This window comes from Hyla sarda, chromosome 1, assembly GCF_029499605.1.
Source record: "Hyla sarda isolate aHylSar1 chromosome 1, aHylSar1.hap1, whole genome shotgun sequence".
In the NCBI taxonomy this organism is placed as follows: domain Eukaryota; kingdom Metazoa; phylum Chordata; class Amphibia; order Anura; family Hylidae; genus Hyla; species Hyla sarda.
Genome location: NC_079189.1, coordinates 516827873 through 516848544, shown reverse-complemented (window position 1 = coordinate 516848544; position 20672 = coordinate 516827873). Strand labels below are relative to the sequence as shown.

Sequence of the window (20672 nt, the reverse complement as noted above, 5' to 3'; positions counted from 1 at the left end):
CTCTGAGAGGCTTGGTGCATATTTAAACCTACTAGAGGACACGTAATATTAAGATTCAACTGTACCGATTTATTCCAGTTTATCTCTAAACCACCCAAATAGTTATACGTATCAAAAATTTTCATTTTTTCTGGTTTACTCGTCTGTGGCTTTTCTACAAAAAAGAGAGTATCGTCTGCATATAAAAAAATGTTGTCTTCACTGCCACGTGTACCAAAGCCCTTAATCCCTGAAGTACCCCATATTGCTATCGCTAAAGGTTCAATGTATAGGGCATAGAGCAGGGGAGAAAGGGGAAAACTCTGTCTTGTTCCCCTCCCCCATTTCAAAGCTATCTGTTAATTCCCCTCTTTCTCTTATTCTTGCCCTAGGTTTTTGATAAAACCATCTAATCCAATCTACATATGTTTGGTCAAACCTAAACGACTAAAGAACCTTCCATAGGAACCCCCATTCCACCCTGTCAAAGGCTTTAGTAGCATCCAATGACAGGATTGAATAGGGCCCCCCTTAAACTAACTGCATATTTAAAAAGAGTCGCTCTAGGTTTGTACCCATCTGTCTACCTGGTATGAACCCTGTTTGGTCCTCATGCATTACTGACGAAATCACCTTCTTTAACCTACCGGCCAACAGTTTTGCAAATATTTTAGCATCAGTATTTATTAATGATATGGGTCTATACGACTCAACCAAACTTGGATCCTTATTTTTTTAAATATAAGAACTACAACTGCCTCAGGATTAAATCAGGTAAGGCACCCTCTTTATAGGATTCATTCAAAATTGTAGTAAATATTGGTGCAAGAACTGACCTATACCTCTTGTAAAATTTGAACGGTAACCCATCTGATCCTGGAGTGGATCTCTAGCGAGATGAATTGATAATCTCTATAAGTTCATTTACAGTAATATCTTTAACCAGCAATTCTTTTTGTTCTCTTCCTTGTACAGAAATATCAAGATTATCCAAAAATTCTTGAACCTCACTATCTTGGGCATTACTCAGTAACTTGGGATGTAATACTTGGGGATTTTTTTATTTTGTATTTCATTTTTTATTTAAATTTTCCATACAAGTAATATAATCTTTACATTTCACATCTCAAAAATCTTTAACAAATATTAACTTGTATAATTTAGAGAAAAAATTTAAGATTTCTGAGGCAATGATCTCTGGATTTGTTGATTTCTCACCCGAGACCAGCGTAATATTGTTAATATCCTTTCAATTCCTCTGGGTTAATTATTTTTGCCATATACCTAGTGGGTTGACCACTTTCCACAAAATGTCGTGCTCCCTGGAAAAAAAAATTATGCTGTGCTTTCTCATACGCTGCTGTCGAATTATGAAGAACATACATGACCTCAGCTTCACTCACCTCCTTAATTAAATCAAATTCTTTTTTTTAAAGGATTTTTTTTATAGCAGATTTCTTTAAAAAGAATGCCTCTCATGAATGCTTTCAGCACATCCCATACTATTTTAGCAGAAGTAGAATCTTTATTTCTTTCCAAGATCACAATTTCCGATTTTATAAATTCATCCCTATCTAGAATATTTAACCAATAGGGTTTCAGTACAAAAGGGAGTTGTCTTCTCCTTTCTCCCCCACAGTCTATATTTATATGAACTGGTACATGATCAGAAATGTTTTTATCCCATATTTCATAGTCCTAGTCATATCAATAGCTTCAGTATTCACAAGACATAGGTCTATTCTGGATGCAGACTTCTAGTTATTATTATAACATGAAAACCCCCTCTTATTCTGATACAATGTCCGCCATAGATCCTGCCAGCCGATCTCTTCAGCGAACCTGGACAGCAGAGTCCACCCGGCAGAAGCCTCGTCTAGATTCCTCATCCTGTCCAAGGATGCCTCCATGACTGAATTTAAATCACTGCTAACAATCAATGGCAGATCTATCACTGACTCGGAAAGTTTTAACAATTTCATTAAAACTTCTAGGGCAAAAGGCGGTGGTATATAAACAAATGCAAGTATCATCTCCCGCTGTTCAATCTTTGAGTGTATAAAAATAAACCTCCCCCCATCATCAATTTTAACTCTAATTGGAGTGTAATTAACCGCATGATGCATATATACTGACACCCCTGATCAATATGATGAAAAAAGGGAATGATATTCATGACTAGCCCACTTACGTTTTGCTTTCCCCACCGATTCTTTTGTTAGGTGTGTCTTTAATAATGCTACAATTGCAGGGAGATGTTTAGTCATTTGATCATATACTGCACACCTCTTTGCCTTTTCAGCCATCCCTCTAATATTCTAGGTAATAATTCTGGTCATAGATCAGAAAAAAAAACCCTCTCTGGTTCCCCAACCTCCCTTCCCCCTAGCTGATCTCCCAACCCCATATGGGATCTCTTCTTATACACCAACCTCCTACCCACCACCCTCTTCCCTCTCCACTTCCCCGTAAAAAAAAAATATTACAAATGTATAAACCAACTCTCCATTCCAAGTTCTTTAAATGCCCTTAGATTCCAGCTACTCAGAAGCAGACATTGGGTCAGTGAAATAAAAAGACTGAATCATTATACTGTATTCTCATTCTAGCCAGATAAATAAGGGAAAAAATGTATCTTAGCCGCATGCATCCTTCTCCTGACCTCTCCAAACGATGCCCCTTTAACCTGAGTATCCCGGGAGTAGTCAGGGAAGAATGCAACTTTTGCGCCATTATATTGCAGATCAGGCATATTCCTGGCTTCCCTCAGGATTAAACCTCTATCTAATGAAAGCAATGTCTTAACCAAAAAAGACCTAGGAGGTGCCCAAGGCGCAGGGGACCTCCCAGGAACCCTCTGTGCTCTTTCTATTGCAAACACTTGTGACAGCTTCAAATGTCCAGACAATTGTTTAAACCAGTTTTCACAGAAAATAATAGGATCTTTTGTCTCCGCCCCCTCAGGGAGCCTGATAATTGTTATATTAGAGCGCCTAGACATATCCTCTAAATCGGTCAATTTGGCTTTTAACATCTGATTATCCTTCTGCAGTAGGTTGATATCCTGTCGCTTCTCTATCTGCTGTAAAAGTAACCCAGGCAAAGTCTTTTCCACCTCTATGATGCGTTCCCTAATTTTATCAGTTTTATCAGTTGATAAAGCCCCTACTTTGCTGTCAAGGTCCTTCAGGCATGTATTGCATATCTTAATTTCAATAAGGATATCTTCTAGTACATGAGAATCCTGTTGCTCCACCTCTCCTCCCATCACAACCTCTTAATGTTGCAAGACATCAAATCTACAACCACAGCACAGCACCCATGTGACTTTCCGGCTTCCGGGAGCAGAGACAGAGTTCTGGCGTGTCCAGATTAAATGCACGCAGCAGGCGCCTCCAGTATACCCGGAGACAACCATGCCAGTCCCCGGGCACATTTCCACGGACCCTTCCAGTCGCTGGAATCTCCGCCTCCCAGGCCCACAGCGTGTGCAGCACCCAGGACAGTCAGCACATCCACGGCAGCACCGCAACAGTTCTGCAACGGCTCCGCCGCAGCACCAGGGAGTAAGTCCAACCAGCTCCCCATATTGAAGATGGCTGGTGCACCCGCATCAAATCCTTTTTCAGTCGGCTAATCCATAGCAGGAAGGATGGGAGAGGGAGGACAGGGAAGAGGTGGAGCGACGGCTAACACGTAATGCCGTCACGGTATCCTGAAAAACCAATACTTGGGTATTTGACAATACAGTTACTAAATCATAAAACTAATTTGTTGTGGTAGTAATCCCAAATGTAAATACATTTATTTTTATGTTTTTTTGTTTTTTTTACTGTATTAACTGTATTTCAAAATACAAATGAAATGAATAAAATTCTTCTCCTTTATTTTCTTAGGTATATTGGCAACTGACTAGTGCCTCAGACATTCTTGGTGATTTTACAATGACTTCTGGATGGGTTGTTATTCCCGATGGTCAGAATGTTGCACAGATAATTCTTCAGCTCTTACCAGATGATGTGCCTGAACTCGAGGAGACTTATATGGTTCAGCTGACCTCTGTAGATGGAGGGGCAGACTTGGATGAGAGCAAAGGTGTGGTATGGCTTACTGTATTGGCGAATGATGATCCCTATGGTGTTTTTTTATTGGATCCCGCAAGTCAGAGCATTTTTGTCAACAGTGACATGGGTCGCTATGTACAGGTTAATGTCACAAGGCTTGCTGGAACGTTTGGCAACGTCACTGTGCAGTATCAGATATCCTTTGGAAAATCTGAACGAGATAATCTAACAGGAACAATTGAGGGGAATGTGCTCGTTCGAGATGGTGCAAGCTATGGAGTTAGTACAGTGCCAATCAGCAACCAGGTCAGTCATTTTCTAAGAACAGATATGTCACAATAATAATAATGATACACCATGGTTATTTATTATTTCTATTTTGTTTTATAGATTTTCCTTTCACCTGGCTTTAATTTTACCCTTGAGTTGACAAATGTCACACTAATGGGTATAAGTGCTTTTGGAAAACCCCATATACATAAAGGACAGAATCCAACTCCAGTAAAAGTACCTACGGAGGCTGCCAACTCAGAGGTATAGCAACAATAATCAACACAAGTCTCTATAGGTAGCAGGATAGGTAAAACATGTTACATGTACTTATAAGGCTGTATTAACTTCAGGTTTGGCCTTACAGCTGACAATATATGCCTAAAAAAAAAAACAGAAGTAGGCAGACTAAGCCTAAAGGTTCGATTTTGGCAGGTATATGTCTGGTTCCTGTTTTTTTTTTTTACATCCTTGACAAGTGTACGTTGTTGTGGGTATTATTACCTTTAAAATTGTCAGTGCTCAGGGTGTCAAGAAAAAACATGCATAAAATGTGTACTCATCTGCTGCCAATACCCTGCTGTTCTTAGCACAACAGCGCTTCCTCTCCTCTGTGCTAACACATAAGAGATTCCTGTAGCCCAGTTGTTAGTGGTTGGCTGAGAGTAAGGACTTTAAATATTTCAGAACAGAGAACATGAAAAAGTAGTGGCCAGTACTATCAGAATGATATTGGTAGGGGATTAGTGACAGGTGAGTACTTGCTTTTTTTGTTTGTTTGTTTTTTATTTATTTATTCTTGACACCCAGCACACTCAGTTTGTTTTTATGTATTCTTGACAACCAGTTTTCAAGATAAAAATATTTATTCAGAATATCCCTTTAAATGTATTCTTTTTTTTACAAGCCAATAATTACTTCAAACTGTATACAACCACAAATAGAGATTCAGTACATGTCATTTTTGCATGGTTTTCATAGTACATGAGTTGGAGAACACTGTATGGAACAAATATGCACTATGGATGGAGTTATTTCTATTGTTATGGTAAAGATTTAAGCAATGTCATTCTTGCTCTAGATTGGATTTGAATCAGTTGCTTTTCGACTTACAAATATCACATCAGGCATGGGACACGCAGTTATATACAGAGCAGGGTCTTATGGTGCTGTAACCATAAATTGGAGAACTGGATATCCCACTGGACTCATGCCAAAAAACATCCGTCTTGGTAAACTTATGCCAGAATCTGGTGAGTCATTTCTCTGTTCTGCTGGTACAACGATTAGGTGTTCTCAGGAATAAAACTATTATTACTAAAGCACAGCACAAATAAATCAAACAAAACTTAACTAAAAGGGAACTTGCCACCAAGTTTGGAGACATAAAACAACCACCATGTATGTATGATTGTTAGGAAAGTAAGAAACGTTAGAACACAGGAATGAGTAGAATTAATATAGGAGGCTTTAAGACACTTAACCCCAGCAGCAGACACACTGGTGGTTTAGTGCCCCTAAACACAGTGATTCCCTTTAAATTGAACCTGTCATCAGTTTATGCTGCCCAAACCATGGACAACATAAAACTGGTGCAGGCATCTTGGTCCCAGGACACTATAAATTGTTCTGAGACACTTGGAGACACTTGGGCATTTTAGAGGAATCATAATTTAAAAATGCTGCTGGAACTCTAGTAACTAGTCCTCACCACAGTTACTGGCAGCTAACCCCCTGTCTGACCGGCAACACATTTCTCTCTACACTGCTTTAAAGGTATTATGGAGTCCTTAAAAAAATCTGATGGCCTATCCTCTGGAAAGGCCATTAGTTTCAGATTGGTCCAACTCCTGATAACCTCACCAACCTCATCAGCAATTAGAAAAGGGCCACAGTGGTAAAGCAAGCATTGCAGTAACTTCAGTATCTACCACAAGCCACTTCAAATGCCATGCTATTTGTAGGATGATGCAGGGTACAGTATTGCAGTGTTGTCCCGTTCAAGTAAACGGACAATATGTAATACTTTACAGTAACCTTTTCAAACTACTGATTGGCGGGGTGCTGGGACTCTACCAGTCTAATATTGGTGGTCTGCCCTGAGAATAGACCTTAAGTTTTGAAGGCTGGATAACCTTTTAAAGCCACTCATTAAATCACTTATTGACATTGGTATATAGACAATGAAGACTTTAGGCCCAGATTTATCAATCTATCTGAGACAAAAACTACAGCCCATCGCAACCAATCACATCTTAGCTTTTAATTTACCAGAGCTTGTTTAAAGAGGTTGTCCAGCAAAAGAAACAACCTCTGTATGGTGGGGTCAATAAGTATAATAAAGCAACTTACTATTATAATATTATTAGTCATAGTGGACAGACATTCCATATCAGCTGTGCCCTTACCCTTGTAGCTTTGACATCACATCATATTCTGTGAATGCAGTCTGCTCCTGTCCCTGCTCCCCACTCTCCTACTGTCTGCTCAGGACAAGACCATTAATGTGAAGAGGGGAGCTCACATTAATGCTCACTAGATTTTAAGGGAACCGGACATGTTTTTCTGATGAGACAGCAGTGAGCCTTTGATGAAAACAGGCAGTAATATGAGCTCCCCCTTCATATTACCGGATTTCTCCCTGAGCAGACAGGAAGGAAAGGAGGAGAATGGACAGGAGCTCTGCTTTCAGAGAGTGTGACGTTGCTTTCAGAGATCTGGACTTATAACATTATATTAGTAAGTTTATTTACCCCATAATTGGTCCATGTAAAGGGCCTTTAGTCATTAGAATGTAAACAACTTTTATTCCATACTATATTTAATTGATGTGACAATGTGACATAATTTTATCCATTGCTAGGGGTTGTTGACTTTAAGCATGGAGAAGACAGGAAAACAATACCACTATACTTGGAGGCAAATACTAGTGGGCCAGAAGGTTTTGCTTTGCAGCTAACGGGAATGAGAAGCAGTGTACCTAGTGGAGCACGTCTGAAGTAAGAGCATAATAAATGCATTGTCTGGTATAGTGGGGTTACACTATGATCTAACCCTCTTCTAGATCTTTCTCAGTATTTGTTTTTATGCATGTGCGTCATTGTCTGAAAATATTTATTTATACTCTTTCATTATTGCTTAGAGGTAATATAATTTATCTGCCTGTCTACATTCTCTCACAATGATAAATAACCTTTAGCTTGGGCTATGAGATTCACAGAGCTTGTTTTGTTGTGCGGCATACAGCAGTTACCAAGTGCCTTATTTCCTAGAGGTTTCCAAAAAGGTGGACCCCAGCAGCAACAAAAACACCTTTTATTATTTAGCAGTGTATGACTGTACATTATGTGGAAATAAATTGTAGGATTATGTGAGCATTACAGTATGTTGGTCTTTAAGGGTACGTTCACACGTACAGGATCCTGCGCAGATTTGATGTGCAGGATTTGTAACTGCAGATTAGAAGCTGTGTTCAGTCATTTAGTTTACATTGAAATCTGCATCAAATCCTGAGCATCAAATCTGCGCAGGATCCTGTACGTGTGAACATACCCTTAAAGGGGTACTCCGCCCCTAGACATTTTATCCCCTATCCAAAGGATAGGGGATAAGATGTCAGATCGCCGTGGTGCCGCTGCTGGGGACCCCTGGGATCCCCGCTGCGGCACCGCGCTATCAATACAGCACAGAGCGAGTTCGCTCTGCACGTAATGATGGGCGGTACAGGGGCCGGAGCATCGTTACGTCACGGCTCCGCCCCTCATGATGTCACGGCCCGCCCCTTTCAATACAAGTCTATGGGAGGGGGCGCCCCCTCCCATAGACTTGCATTAAGGGGACGGGCCGTGATGTCACGAGGGGCGGAGCCATGACATCACGCTGCTCCGTCCCTCGTATCGCCCGTCATTACGCACAGAGCGAACTCGCTCTGTGCTGTAATGATAGCGCGGTGCCGCAGCGGGGATCCCGGGGATCCCCAGCAGCAGCACCGCGGCGATCTGACATTTTATCCCCTATCCTTTGGATAGGGGATAAAATGTCTAGGGGCGGAATACCCCTTTAAGGGGTTTTCCCAAGACGGCTAGCTGATCAGTGATCAGCTGATCAGTGGGGGGGGGGGGGGGGGTTGACTATTCATTCTCTATGGGGCTTTTAAATGTCCAGGTTTAGTGAGCTGTAATGTTCGGATGCCCCATAGAACAGGGGTTCTCAACCAGGGGTACGTGTACCCCTAGGGGTACGCAAGGGTTATGCGGGGGTACGGCAATTCGCTGAAAAATACCGGCCTTGCATTGGCCAGTATTTGTCAGCGCAGAGTAGGGATTGTACGCTGCAGTATGGGAGAGGGTGTTATTGTATGTATCTCATATATTGGCCCAGGGGGATCGGAGGGGAGAATAATGGCACAAGGGGATTAAGATGGAGGGGGGAACAATGGCACAATGGGACTAATATGGAGGGAGGTAATCATTATCCCCCCACCCCTCCATCTAAATCCCCTTGTGCCATTTTTCTCCCCTCCCTCTGATTCCCTTTTGGCATTATCTGATTATGGTAAAAGGGGATCAGAGGGAGGGGGGAATAATGGCACAATGGGATTAAGATGGGGAGGGGGTGGGGTGGAATAATGGCACAAGGGAATTAAGTATCGCATTAGTATTGCATTAGAAAGGTAAGCACACACCATTATGATATTAAGTACTTTTATGACTTATTTTGTCCATGGGTACCCCTCGCGCATAAATTCCATGCGAACTTACGTGCTAGGGTTACCCGCGGACATACTTTCACCCTTTGGGGGTACAGTCGCAAAAAAGGTTGAGAACCACTGCCATAGAGAATGAATTGAGCACTGGTTGAACATTCACATTGGCAATCCATTTTTTGGGGGGAACAGTTGATTTTGAGATTGGTTAGGGGTCCCAGAGGTCAGATCCCAATAGATTAGCTAGTTATCCCCTTATCCTATAAATACTATCTGTGATGACCACAAACACAGATAGTAAGTGTACAATCTTTTCTTGCAAATGATGGTTAATAAAAGATGGTTTACATTTATCAAGGAACATACTGTACTTATCATATAGGCAGACAACACCACCTATATGGGGTTTAGGGGAAAGGGGGACCTAATAGTAAAAACAGCCTTTCTTCCTTTGTTCCCATTAGATGTTTATAGAATAATATAATAGAATTCTTTTTACCTGGAGTCATCACAAGGGAAACGTTTTTGCATAATGGGTTAAAAAGCCACCAATGTGGTGGAATGGAGTTGTGTCATACATTTTATGGGATTCTTTTGGAATATATTTTTTTTAGTTACCCCTGACTTTTCATCTAACTTTGTGATTTTTATTCTCTATTTTTTAGACAAGGCTTCACTTTTGCAGAAATTGAACCAATGGGAGTTTTCCAGTTTTCACCTAATTCCACGTACATTGTGGTGCAGGAAGACAACCATACAGTGTCACTACATGTTCAGAGGCTGTATGGCTTCCATGGCAACAAGACAAAAGTTACTTTTCAGACTATTTCAGGAAGTGCCAAACCAAAAGAAGATTATGTGCCGATTGACAACGGAGAGGTGATATTTGAACACTACCAAACAAGTTCTATAGTAAAAGTTACCATAATCAATGATAAAATATATGAAACAGATGAACTATTTTACATCAACCTAACATCTGTGGAAAGTATTGATGCTTTCCATGAGAGCCCTCGATTACATCTCGACTTTAGTCTTTCAACCATACAAATTTTAGCAAATGATTTCATGTCTGGAGTCTTAAGCATTGGACCTGCAATAACATATATAGATGAAGACTCAAATCATAGTGCGCTAAACCTAGTCACCATTCACGTAAGGCGCACCCACGGTTCTAGCGGCATTGTTCAAGTCATGCTAACAACTTTTGGAGCTCGGAAAGCACAAATTGGTCTACAGGGACTTCCTTTTGAACAGAGCCACGGGTCCAAAAATATTTCATGGGCTACTGAAGACTTGGACTTTGAAGCTCAGGCTATGCTTATCACACTGCTGGATGGGCAGAATGAAGCCGAAGTTTCACTGAGGATAATAGATGATGAAGAACCTGAAGGAATGGAAATGTTCTATGTGTTTCTCACAGATCCTAAAGGAGGAGCTCAGATAATGGAGGGTAAAGATGAGAGTGGATATTCATCATTCTCAGCCATTGTTATTCAAGGTAGCATTTTTTACATTTTATTGTGTATTGCCTTCAGAAAATATGTGAAAAATATGTATGAAAGATAACTCTATGGGGGAAGCTGGTTTCACACTTTATTTTGTGTCAAAAATTTGCACGTTTTTGCGCAATTGTTAGTGACTTTTCATTTAGACTCTCTCAAAGAAATACCTTCAATGTAGTGTGGCATGGATAGCTTTTTGTAGTGGTCAGAATTTTGTCAACTGAATTGTCCCAAAGTTTTTGCCCAAATACTTTAATCTCCCACCATCCTGGACACTTAGGAACTTGCTTTGATCTACACTGTTTAGTTATTTATGAACAGTGTACAACTTTTTTATAAACTTGTGGAAAGTACACTTGAGGTATGCCTAGGAAAAGGGTGTGGGGGATAAAAATAATTTGATTTACACAGACAATGATAAAATCCCCCTAAGTAACAAGGCTTCTATCGATATCCTTTATTTAAACAAGTAATGTTCATGTCAACCCCTATCGTAGGCTTATTAAAGGCTGCTTCAGTTTTTGTTTGGCTATCTCAGTCAGCTGACATTGTACAAGTTATCTAAAATGCGTTTAAAGGGAAACTGACAGATGAATAAACCCCATTAACAGGTGGTGTGACGAACAGGTGGTTAATGTGGGTGATCCTGAGTAAAATGATGTGTTCCTTAAAAAAAAAAAACGCAGGTCAGCTCTACCATCAGTCTGAATGAAGGCGTATTAAGTGGCACACATTTAAAGGGGTACTCCGGTGGAAAACTTTTTTTTTTTAAATAAACTGTTGCCAGAAAGTTAAACAAATTTGTAAATTACTTCTATTTACAAATCTTATTCCTTTCATTACTTATTAGCAACTGTATGTTTAAAGGAAATTCTTTTCCAATTCCTTTTTTTTTGTAAACAGCCCGAAATGTTGTTTTTGTATTTTTAATATGATTCATTAAAGTCTAGCGTTTTATACATTTTTCTGGATGTATTTCTTACCCCCAATCCGTTCAGTTGTAAATGAACTCTTAACTGCACCTCAAATGGGCTTGAAGACTATTTGCACTTCTTATGCCGTCTCCTGTGTCCCTTTTGCTTGACCATGTCATCATCTTATCAGAAGAGGAATGTTGATGAGTATGTGGGTGCAAACGGGACCTAGGGGACAATGCAAGAGGTGCAGATAGTCTTCAAACCTGCCTCCAGTACACTTAACGGAGTAGTATAGTGAACATTTTCTTCATCCTATTGTGCCCAGGCTGCAAAAAAAAACATCATCTCACCTTTCTCCGCTTCCCTGTTGCACCACTATAGCTCTTCGTTCCTCTGGTCTGGTCTTCTTCCTTCTTACGTGTGCAGAGATCGCCACACTGCAGTCAGTGTTACATGACCCTGCACTTAGCGTATCACCAGCTAAGGGGGGACATCACTGCGGCCGGCAATACATGTGATGATCCGTGCACACGGAAGAAGGAAGACCGGACCGGAGGACCGAAGAGCTATAGCGGCGCAACGGGGGAAGGTGAGTTAATGTTTGTTTGTTTGTTTGTTTTTGCTTTTTTTGCGGCCCGGGCACAATAGGATGGAGAAAATTTTCACTATACTACTCGTTTAAGAGCATATTGCCTGATTGTGCTGTATCTAGGTAACACAAAAGCGGATTGAGGTAAGAAATGCATTGTTTTACTTAAGATCACCCACACAAACCACCTGCATATTCAGATTAGGGGTTTGAATCTATTTATCAGTTTCCCTAATATGATCAAAGATGATCATTAGGCCTTGTGCATACTGATTGTTCTGACGTGGATTCCATCTGGATTTTGTCCTAGATTCTGCTTTGAATCCACAGAAGAGCACACACATGTTTTTTAATGTGTTTTGTTTTTTACTAATGCCGATTTTTGAAAATCGCATTTAGAATTGACAGCTATTCTTGATGCAGTTTTTTCTACTGCAGTCAATAGGATTTTTAAAAAGCTCAATTTCAAGCAGATTTTAGTTTAGATTTAATACAGTTTTTCACACATTTTTTGTTAAATCATGTGGGCTATGTCTTAAAGATCCATTTAAAGACATGTTTGTTTGTTTGTTTTTTAATCAAGGTTTGAAATGGAATTTAGAAGTGGATTTTCTTGCCAATAATGTCTCAAATCTTATTCATTCAAAATAAAAACTGTGTGTGAATGTACCTTTAAGGGCAATTGTGTACTATATTTTATTGGATAATTGTGCAGTAACTGAAATCTGCTTACATTATTTGTCAAGGTTTTGATCAGTAAGTTGGTGAAGTGAAGACTTTTTAGTGGATACCTGAATGATAATATATTACACTTTTCTTGTGCAACAATGGTTCTTGCTTGTCAGACTATAGTTCTTGCAACATTGCTCAAACTTCAAAGCTATATAGCAACATTTATAACATTAGTTTATACTAGGGTCTGTACAAAAGCACCTGGAGACCCTACAATCCCATGGTGCCTCCATACTGCACTGTATTACAAAGAATACTCTTGCAAGACAATATCCAAAGGAGAATCTTGCAGTTTTTCTCTCTTCCAGCTTAACATAGAATCTGTCTCAGAAAAGACCTTATTTATGACGTTTGAACCACACAAAGATACAGCTAGGATTTAAAGACATCTATGGTTCACATCTCTACAAGTCAGAGTGTGTATAGAGCTGCAATGCATCTGTACAACTGAGAGCTTGTATGGACTTGCGATACAGTCATGTTGGGTAATTGTAAAGCTGTTCATTTTTACTGGATACAACTTTTAAAATGAGTCTCAAGACCACAACCAGTGTATCTGTTTCTATTTATATTTTTTAACTTTTAAAAATAATCTTTATTTAGAAAAACAGCAATTACAATCAAACTGCCTCTCACAGCCAGACAAATTTTACAATATCTGAGTCTTTATTTCCGTTTTTTACCACCCTCAACATTTTATTTAACTGTTCTGTGCCTAACTCCTCTTATGACTAGGCCCATCAACCAATAACCATTCTTCTTACATCACATATTCTTCTTACATCACTTCCCCCTCCCCTCACCTCCCTTCCATATTTCTTCCTCCACCATTAAAGGGGTTATCCAGGGAAAAACTTTTTTTTATATATATTAACTGGCTACAGAAAGTTAAACAGATTTGTAAATTACTTCTATTAAAAAAATCTTAATCCTTTCAGTACTTATGAGCTGCTGAAGTTCAGTTTTTTTATGTCTAAGTGCTCTCTGATGACACCTGTCTCGGGAACTAGCAAATCCCCATAGCAAACAACTTCTACTCTGTGCAGTTCCCGAGACAAGCAGAGAAGTCAGCAGAGGGCACTGTTGCCAGACAGAAAATAACAACTCAACTTCAGCAGCTGATAATTATTGGAAAGTTCAAGATTTTTTAATAGAAGTAATTTACAAATCTGTTTAACTTTCTGGAACAAGCTGATATAAAAAAAATTTAAAAATAAAATAAAAAGATTTTCCTGGAATATACCTTTAAGGAAATGTCTTGTAAGTGACAGGTCTGCTTTATATTTTAGGAAATGATATACAAAATGGCATCTTGGGATTCTCTATGGAGTCATTAGATGGTCTTGTGCTTGATGAAGACTCAGAAGATAGGACGACTCAGTTGAAAGTATCAAGACAAGCAAACAGGTTGGAAGAATACATGGGTCCATAACAACACATATTATAGACAATAGGGGTATTGTAATGAATAGCATGTTATAAGTATTTGTTTCTTATGTATGGTGTTTTAAGTATGTAAAAATGAATATCATAGTGTTATTCAAATCCATAAATTTAAGAATTCATAGGAATAATCGGCCAGTAATCAGCTGATGAAAAAGAAAGTGCTCATTCATTATCTCAATGGATCTTTGACACATGCATTAAAATATTGGCCACTCATCCTGAAGGTACAGCTGACAATGTTAAAGTTTAAGGGCTGCAGAATAGATCCAGCAATCATTTGTGCTGCCTGTGAGATAATTGAATCATGTAAGGACTTATTAAAGGATCGCCAATCAACCAGATCAACACTTGTTATCAGAACCTGCCCGGCCTGTGAAAATGGGCCTTTAAAATTGTCAGCCGTGTTCATCCCAAAGGTGGTTGTGTGCACAGGGGCACCGTTACGCTAGGACAGAGAAGAGCCAGATTGAAACAGTTTTCAAAAAGTTGGAAGCATATAATTATCCCAAATTTCTCGGTATGCCTTCCTGCCGTCCTATCTTTCTTTTCATTTAGCTGTATTTCTCCATTATTTTAATGTTACCCTAATTGTCTTTTTCCAGAACTGCTGGTAAATGTATGTTTCTGTACTTCAGGGCATTTGAAGACGTGAAGATCTATTGGCGTGCCACCTTTAATAGAACTTTAGTTGAACTTTCCAGGGATAATGTGAGCCTGGTTAATGAACTGCAGGCGGTATCAGGATATACCATCTGCACTGCTGGACAAACACAATGCTATATTACTGTGGAAGTGAAAGACGACAAGGTCAGTGCTGAGAAACTGGTGAAGGCTTATTTCAAGGGAGGACAGAGTTCAGCGCAGCAATCCTGTGTTCCTGGAATGTTACTAAGACTAGGAATTGTTAAACCCTTCATTTTACACCTTTTATGGTGGATGAAATGACATTTCTAAAATACTTTAATAGTTGTCTTTATATAACATTCTCAGATTTTAAAGTAAATGGAAGTTGGAGTGTTACTAGCATCTTGTACTATGAGAGGAAACTTTTAGGGTGAGGCCACATATGAAAGAATACCGTATTTTTCGCCCTATAGGACGCACCGGCGTATAAGACGCACCCTATTTTTAGGTGCAAAATCTAAAAAATGTAAGATTTTTAACCCAATAGTGGTCTTCAACCTGCGGACCTCCAGATGTTGCAAAACTACAACTCCCAGCATGCCCGGACAGCCGTTGGCTGTCCGGGCATGCTGAGAGTTGTAGTTTTGCAACATCTGGAGGTCCGCAGATTGAAGACCACTGCATAGGAGGTAATACTCACGTGTCCCCGCCGCTCCGGACCCGTCACCGCTGCCCTGGATGTCGCTCCATCGCTGTCGCCGTGTCCCCGTCGCTCCGGAACGTCTCTGCTGCCGGCCGGGTATCCTCGCTCTCCGTCGCCGTCATCACGTCGTTACGCACGCCGACGCACGTACGCGACGACATGATGACGTGGAAGGAGAGCGCCGGCCATACAGGGGATCCCTGAACGGAGAAAACACTGAGGAGGCAGGTAAGGTCCCTCCCGGTGTCCTGTAAGCACTAAACCGGCTATTCAGTCGGGCTGTTCGGGACCGCCGTGGTTAAATCGCGGCGGTCCTGAACAGCCCGACTGAACAGCCGGGTTAGTGTCACTTTCCCTTCAGACGCAGCGGTCAGCTTTGATCGCCGTGTCTGAAGGGTTAATACAGGGCATCACCGCGATCGGTGATGTCCTGTATTAGCCGCGGGTCCCGGCTTTTGGGGAAGAAAAAGTGCGTCTTATACGGCGAAAAATACGGTAATTCCTTTATGGATCTTGCCACATGTGCAGTGATACCACAGCAATATCTGTTTCATGCAGATTTTGCTACAGATTGTACAGTGCACTCCAGATTTACTGCAGTTTTCAACCAAATACATGGAAAGGGTGAAATACATGGTAAAAAATACATAGTATACAACATGTGCTGTGTAACAAACCACCTTGCCTTGGCAAGGGTATATACACTGCTCAAAAAAATAAAAGGAACACTTAAACAACACAATGTAACTCCAAGTCAATCACACTTCTGTGAAATCACACTGTCTACTCAGGAAGCAACACTGATTGACAATCAATTTCACATGCTGTTGTGCAAATGGAATAAACAACAGGTGTAAAATTATAGGCAATTAGCAAGACACCCCCAATAAAGGAGTGGTTCTGCAGGTGGTGACCACTTATCAGTTCCTATGCTTCCTGGCTGATGTTTTGGTCACTTTTTAATGCTGGCAGTGCTTTCACTCTAGTGGTAGCATGAGACAGAGTGTAATCCCCATACAAGTGGCTCAGGTAGTGCAGCTCATCCAGAATGGCACATCAATGCGAGCTGTGGCAAGAAGGTTTGCTGTGTCTCTCAGGGTAGTGTCCAGAGAATGGAGGCACTACCAGGAGACAGGCCAGTACATCAGGAGACGTGGAGGAGGCTGTAGAAGGGCAACAACCCAGCAGCAGGACCGCTACCTCTGCCTTTGTGCAAGGAGGAGCAGGAGGAGCACTGCCAGAGCCCTGCAAAATGACCTCCAGCAGGCCACAATTGTGCATGTGTCCAGAAACAGACTCTATGAGGGTGGTATGAGGGCCCGACATCCACAGGTGGGGGTTGTGCTTACAGCCCAATACCGTGCAGGACTTTTGGCATTTGCCAGAGAACACCAAGATTGGCAAATTTTCCACTGGTGCCCTGTGCTCTTCACAGATGAAAGCAGGTTCACACTGAGCACAGTCTGGAGATGCCATGGAGAATGTTCTGCTGCCTGCTACATCCTCTAGCATGACTGGTTTGGCGGTGGGTCAGTAATGGTGTGGGGTGGCATTTCTTTGGGGGGCCGCACAGCCCTCCATGTGCTTGCCAGAGGTAGGAGTGTGTCAACAGTTCCTGCAAGAGGAAGGCATTGATGCTATGGACTGGCCCACCTGTTCCCCAGACCTGAATCCGATTGAGCACATCTGGGACATCATGTCTCGCTCCATCTACCATGAACATTGCACCACAGACTGTCCATTAGTTGGCGGATGCTTTAGTCCAGGTCTGGGAAGACATCAGGAGGAGACCATCCGCCACCTCATCAGGAGCATGCCCAGGCATTGTAGGGAGGTCATACGGGCACGTGGAGGCCACACACACTACTGAACCTCATTTTGACTTGTTTTAAGGACATTACATCAAAGTTGGATCAGCCTGTAGTGTGGTTTTCCACTTTGATTTTTAGTGTGACTCCTTATCCAGACCTCCATGGGTTGATAAATTTGATTTCCATTGATAATTTTTGTGTGATTTTGTTATCAGCACATTCATCTAAGACGAAAGTATTTGATATGATTAGTTAATTCATTCAGATCTAGGATGTGTTATCTTAGTGTTCCCTTTATTTTTTTGAGCAGTGTATGTGCAGGGTAAGGGAAACATAAAGACCCCTTTACTTGAATGTAAGTAAACATACAGTAGCTACAACTCTGTAATATAAAAATGGCTCACAGGGAACCATGTAGTAAGTTTACTTTGTAGGGAACCTGCCATCACTTTTATGCTGCTGAACCAGTTCCCTGTGGTCCTCATATCTTGACCTCATGCTGTCCTCATATCCTGACCTCATATCCAATCCTCATATCCCATCCTTATATCCCAACCTCATAGCTCGTCCTATATCCTATCCTTCTATCCTGACCTCATATCACATCCTTATATCCCAACCTCATATCTCGTCCTATATCCTATCCTCCTATCCTGACCTCATATCCCATCCTTATATCTCGACTTGCCGTTCTTATATCCAAATCTCATATCTTGTCCTTATAACCAGTGGCATCTCCAGCTTTCATATTTAGGGGGGGGGGGGGGGGAGGGAACATGGGGGCCAAGCAAAAGTGGGGTAGCTTTGTAACTCCCTGTTGTTCAGGCTTGATCAGTTGGTGCTGAGACCCCCACCAATCAGGAGAACGAGAGATATTTCTCTTGCTGCTCCATTATAAGCCTATGGGGCAGGGAGACAAAGATCGCAAGCATCAGGGGAGTGAATTGTACTACTGCGCACTTCTCCCAGCTCATTCTCCAGATTGGTGGGAGTCTTAGCACTGAGACCTCAACTGATCAAGACCTTTGACATTTGCCCATTTAACCATTAGCTGTCAGCTATTAACCATTTAAATGCCGCTGTCAAAACATATACCGACATCTCAACGGCCTTTATGTGCATTATTGGTGGTGAAATTATTTAGATTTAGATCGCCTCCCCACAATGCGAGAAGGTGATTCATTGTCATGGCAGCCTGAGGCCTCTGTGGCTGCCAGGACCCTTCCTATGGCAGCCTCTACTAATACAGCACAGATGTAACACATCAATGACGTGCCTATGCACTGCATTGATCAGTCCCATAGGAGGATAAAAAGAAGTGTAAAGTAAATTCCAAAAGTGTATTTAAAACATCAATTAACTTCTTCCATAAAAAAAATTTTAAATCTAAATTTTCCAAATAAAAAAAACAAACAAAACACATTTTGTTTCACTGCATGCAAAAATGTCTGAACTATTAAAATATAACATTATAGATCCCATACAGTGAACAGTGTAAAAAAATTTAAATAAAACCAAATGCAAGAATTTCTTTCGTCACATCCCAGAAAAAATGGAATAAAAAGTGATCAAAAAGTCCGATCTATGCCAAATTGGTACAAAGAAAAAAAAAACACAGATCATAGAGCAAAAGCATAATCATTTTTTTAAGTTTTCATTTACAAAAAAAAGTAGTAAATCATAAAAAAAAAAAACTATAGAAATCAGGTATTGCTGTAATTGTACTGACCTGATGAATGACGTTTCACTGCACAGTGACTGGCATAGAAACAAACCACCAATTTGAAAAAAATTCTATTTCAACTCGCAAGTAATTTTTTTTTTTTCAGAATGTTTTATGGCAAAATGAACGGTCATTATAAAGTACAATTGGTCCCAGCCCTCATATGGAAAAATATGGGTTATGGCTCTTAGGAAAGTAGAGAAAAATGTAACTGCAAAGATTTTTATTTTCTGGGTTTTTTAAGGGGTTAATGTAGTTTTTTTTCTAACCAGGGTGCCTCCAGCTGTTGCAAAACTAACCAACCTTTAAAAATGGGCTGTAGGATGTTCCCTTATGCAGCCCCATATCACCCCACCCCCACCCCTTCTTCTCTCTCCCACTTGCTGCTGCAGACAATCTTTGCAGCCCTAGGGTAGCACAATGAGGAGATGTATCGGAAGTCCCATATACTTGCATGACAAAACCCCCCACCCTTGCATAAAGGAGGTAGGTTAGGGTTATATTTTTAGCTGACTTATAAGTAACGTGTACCAAATTTCATTGAAATACCTCTTGCTATTTGGAAGTTATGCTGGAACTTACATACATATGTCGTGTTTTACATACACATCGTTAAGTTTTATATAGATTGTAACCATTTATGTTGGCTGTCACAGGTGCCCGAATTTGAGACCTATTTCTTCATTGAACTCTATGACGTAAGTGCTGGAGCATTAATAAATGGCAGCACTCGATTTGCCAAAATTATAATCATTGAGAGCGACTCCCCGCGGGGCCTGATTTTCTTTGCTGTGGGATCTCGAGTGGCCGTCACACACAAGAAAACAACTTTAATCAGCCTGCAAATATCCAGACAACCCAACTCATTCCAGTCTATTTCTTTTGCATATATTATTATGGTGAGTTGGAACAGTTTGTTATAATACTGAAGTGAAGTTTAAAGGGGTACTCGACCACTAGACATCTTATTCCCTATCCAAAGGATAATAGGGGATAAGATGTCTGATCGCAGGGGTCCCGCTGCTGGGGACCCCACGCAATCTCGGCTGTGGCACCCCAGACCCCAAACTTCGCTCCATGCCGGATGACTGGGGATGCAGGGCGGAGGCTCGTGACATCATGGTCATGCCCCGCTTGTGACTTCACTACCATGCCCCCTAAATGCAAGTCTATGAGAGGAGGTGTGATGGCCGTCACGCTCCCTCCCATAGACTCGCATTGAGGGGGCATGGTCGTGACGTCACGAGTGGGGCCGGCCGTGACGTCACGAGCCTCTGGCGCTGAACCCGACACTCTAATGAATGCCGGGTGCAGCACAGAGATCGCGGGGGCCCTAGTGGCGGAACCCCCTGTGATCAGACATACCTGAGCCCTGACTGTCAATCAAACAGAGACAGGGATGGCCGGGGCAGCGAGGGGGCATACCATCCCTCAACACTTCGGGTACTTGGGAACGCCTCTTTGACACTTTGCACCAGAAAATAAAAGCAATGTTTCTACATTGTGGAAGCACAGACAAATTATATAAAAGGTACATTTTTTATCCTTGTCCCACAGTCATTACATTTTGCCATTACTTATCATGGGAAACTGACATGATTCAG

At 41.1% G+C, this 20672-nt stretch overlaps 1 protein-coding gene across 3 annotated transcripts in view; it reads left to right on the top strand.

Annotated features, from left to right (window-relative positions):
• Positions 1-20672, top strand: part of ADGRV1 (adhesion G protein-coupled receptor V1) — a 588171-nt gene that overhangs the window by 293316 nt on the left and 274183 nt on the right. For all 3 annotated transcript variants that reach the window (XM_056538342.1, XM_056538334.1, XM_056538351.1), the window contains 8 exons: positions 3876-4349; positions 4434-4577; positions 5395-5566; positions 7177-7312; positions 9684-10519; positions 14051-14168; positions 14843-15014; positions 19725-19967. In XM_056538342.1, coding sequence (XP_056394317.1) covers positions 3876-4349; positions 4434-4577; positions 5395-5566; positions 7177-7312; positions 9684-10519; positions 14051-14168; positions 14843-15014; positions 19725-19967 — 2295 coding nt within the window. The remainder of the gene's footprint in view (positions 1-3875; positions 4350-4433; positions 4578-5394; positions 5567-7176; positions 7313-9683; positions 10520-14050; positions 14169-14842; positions 15015-19724; positions 19968-20672) is intronic.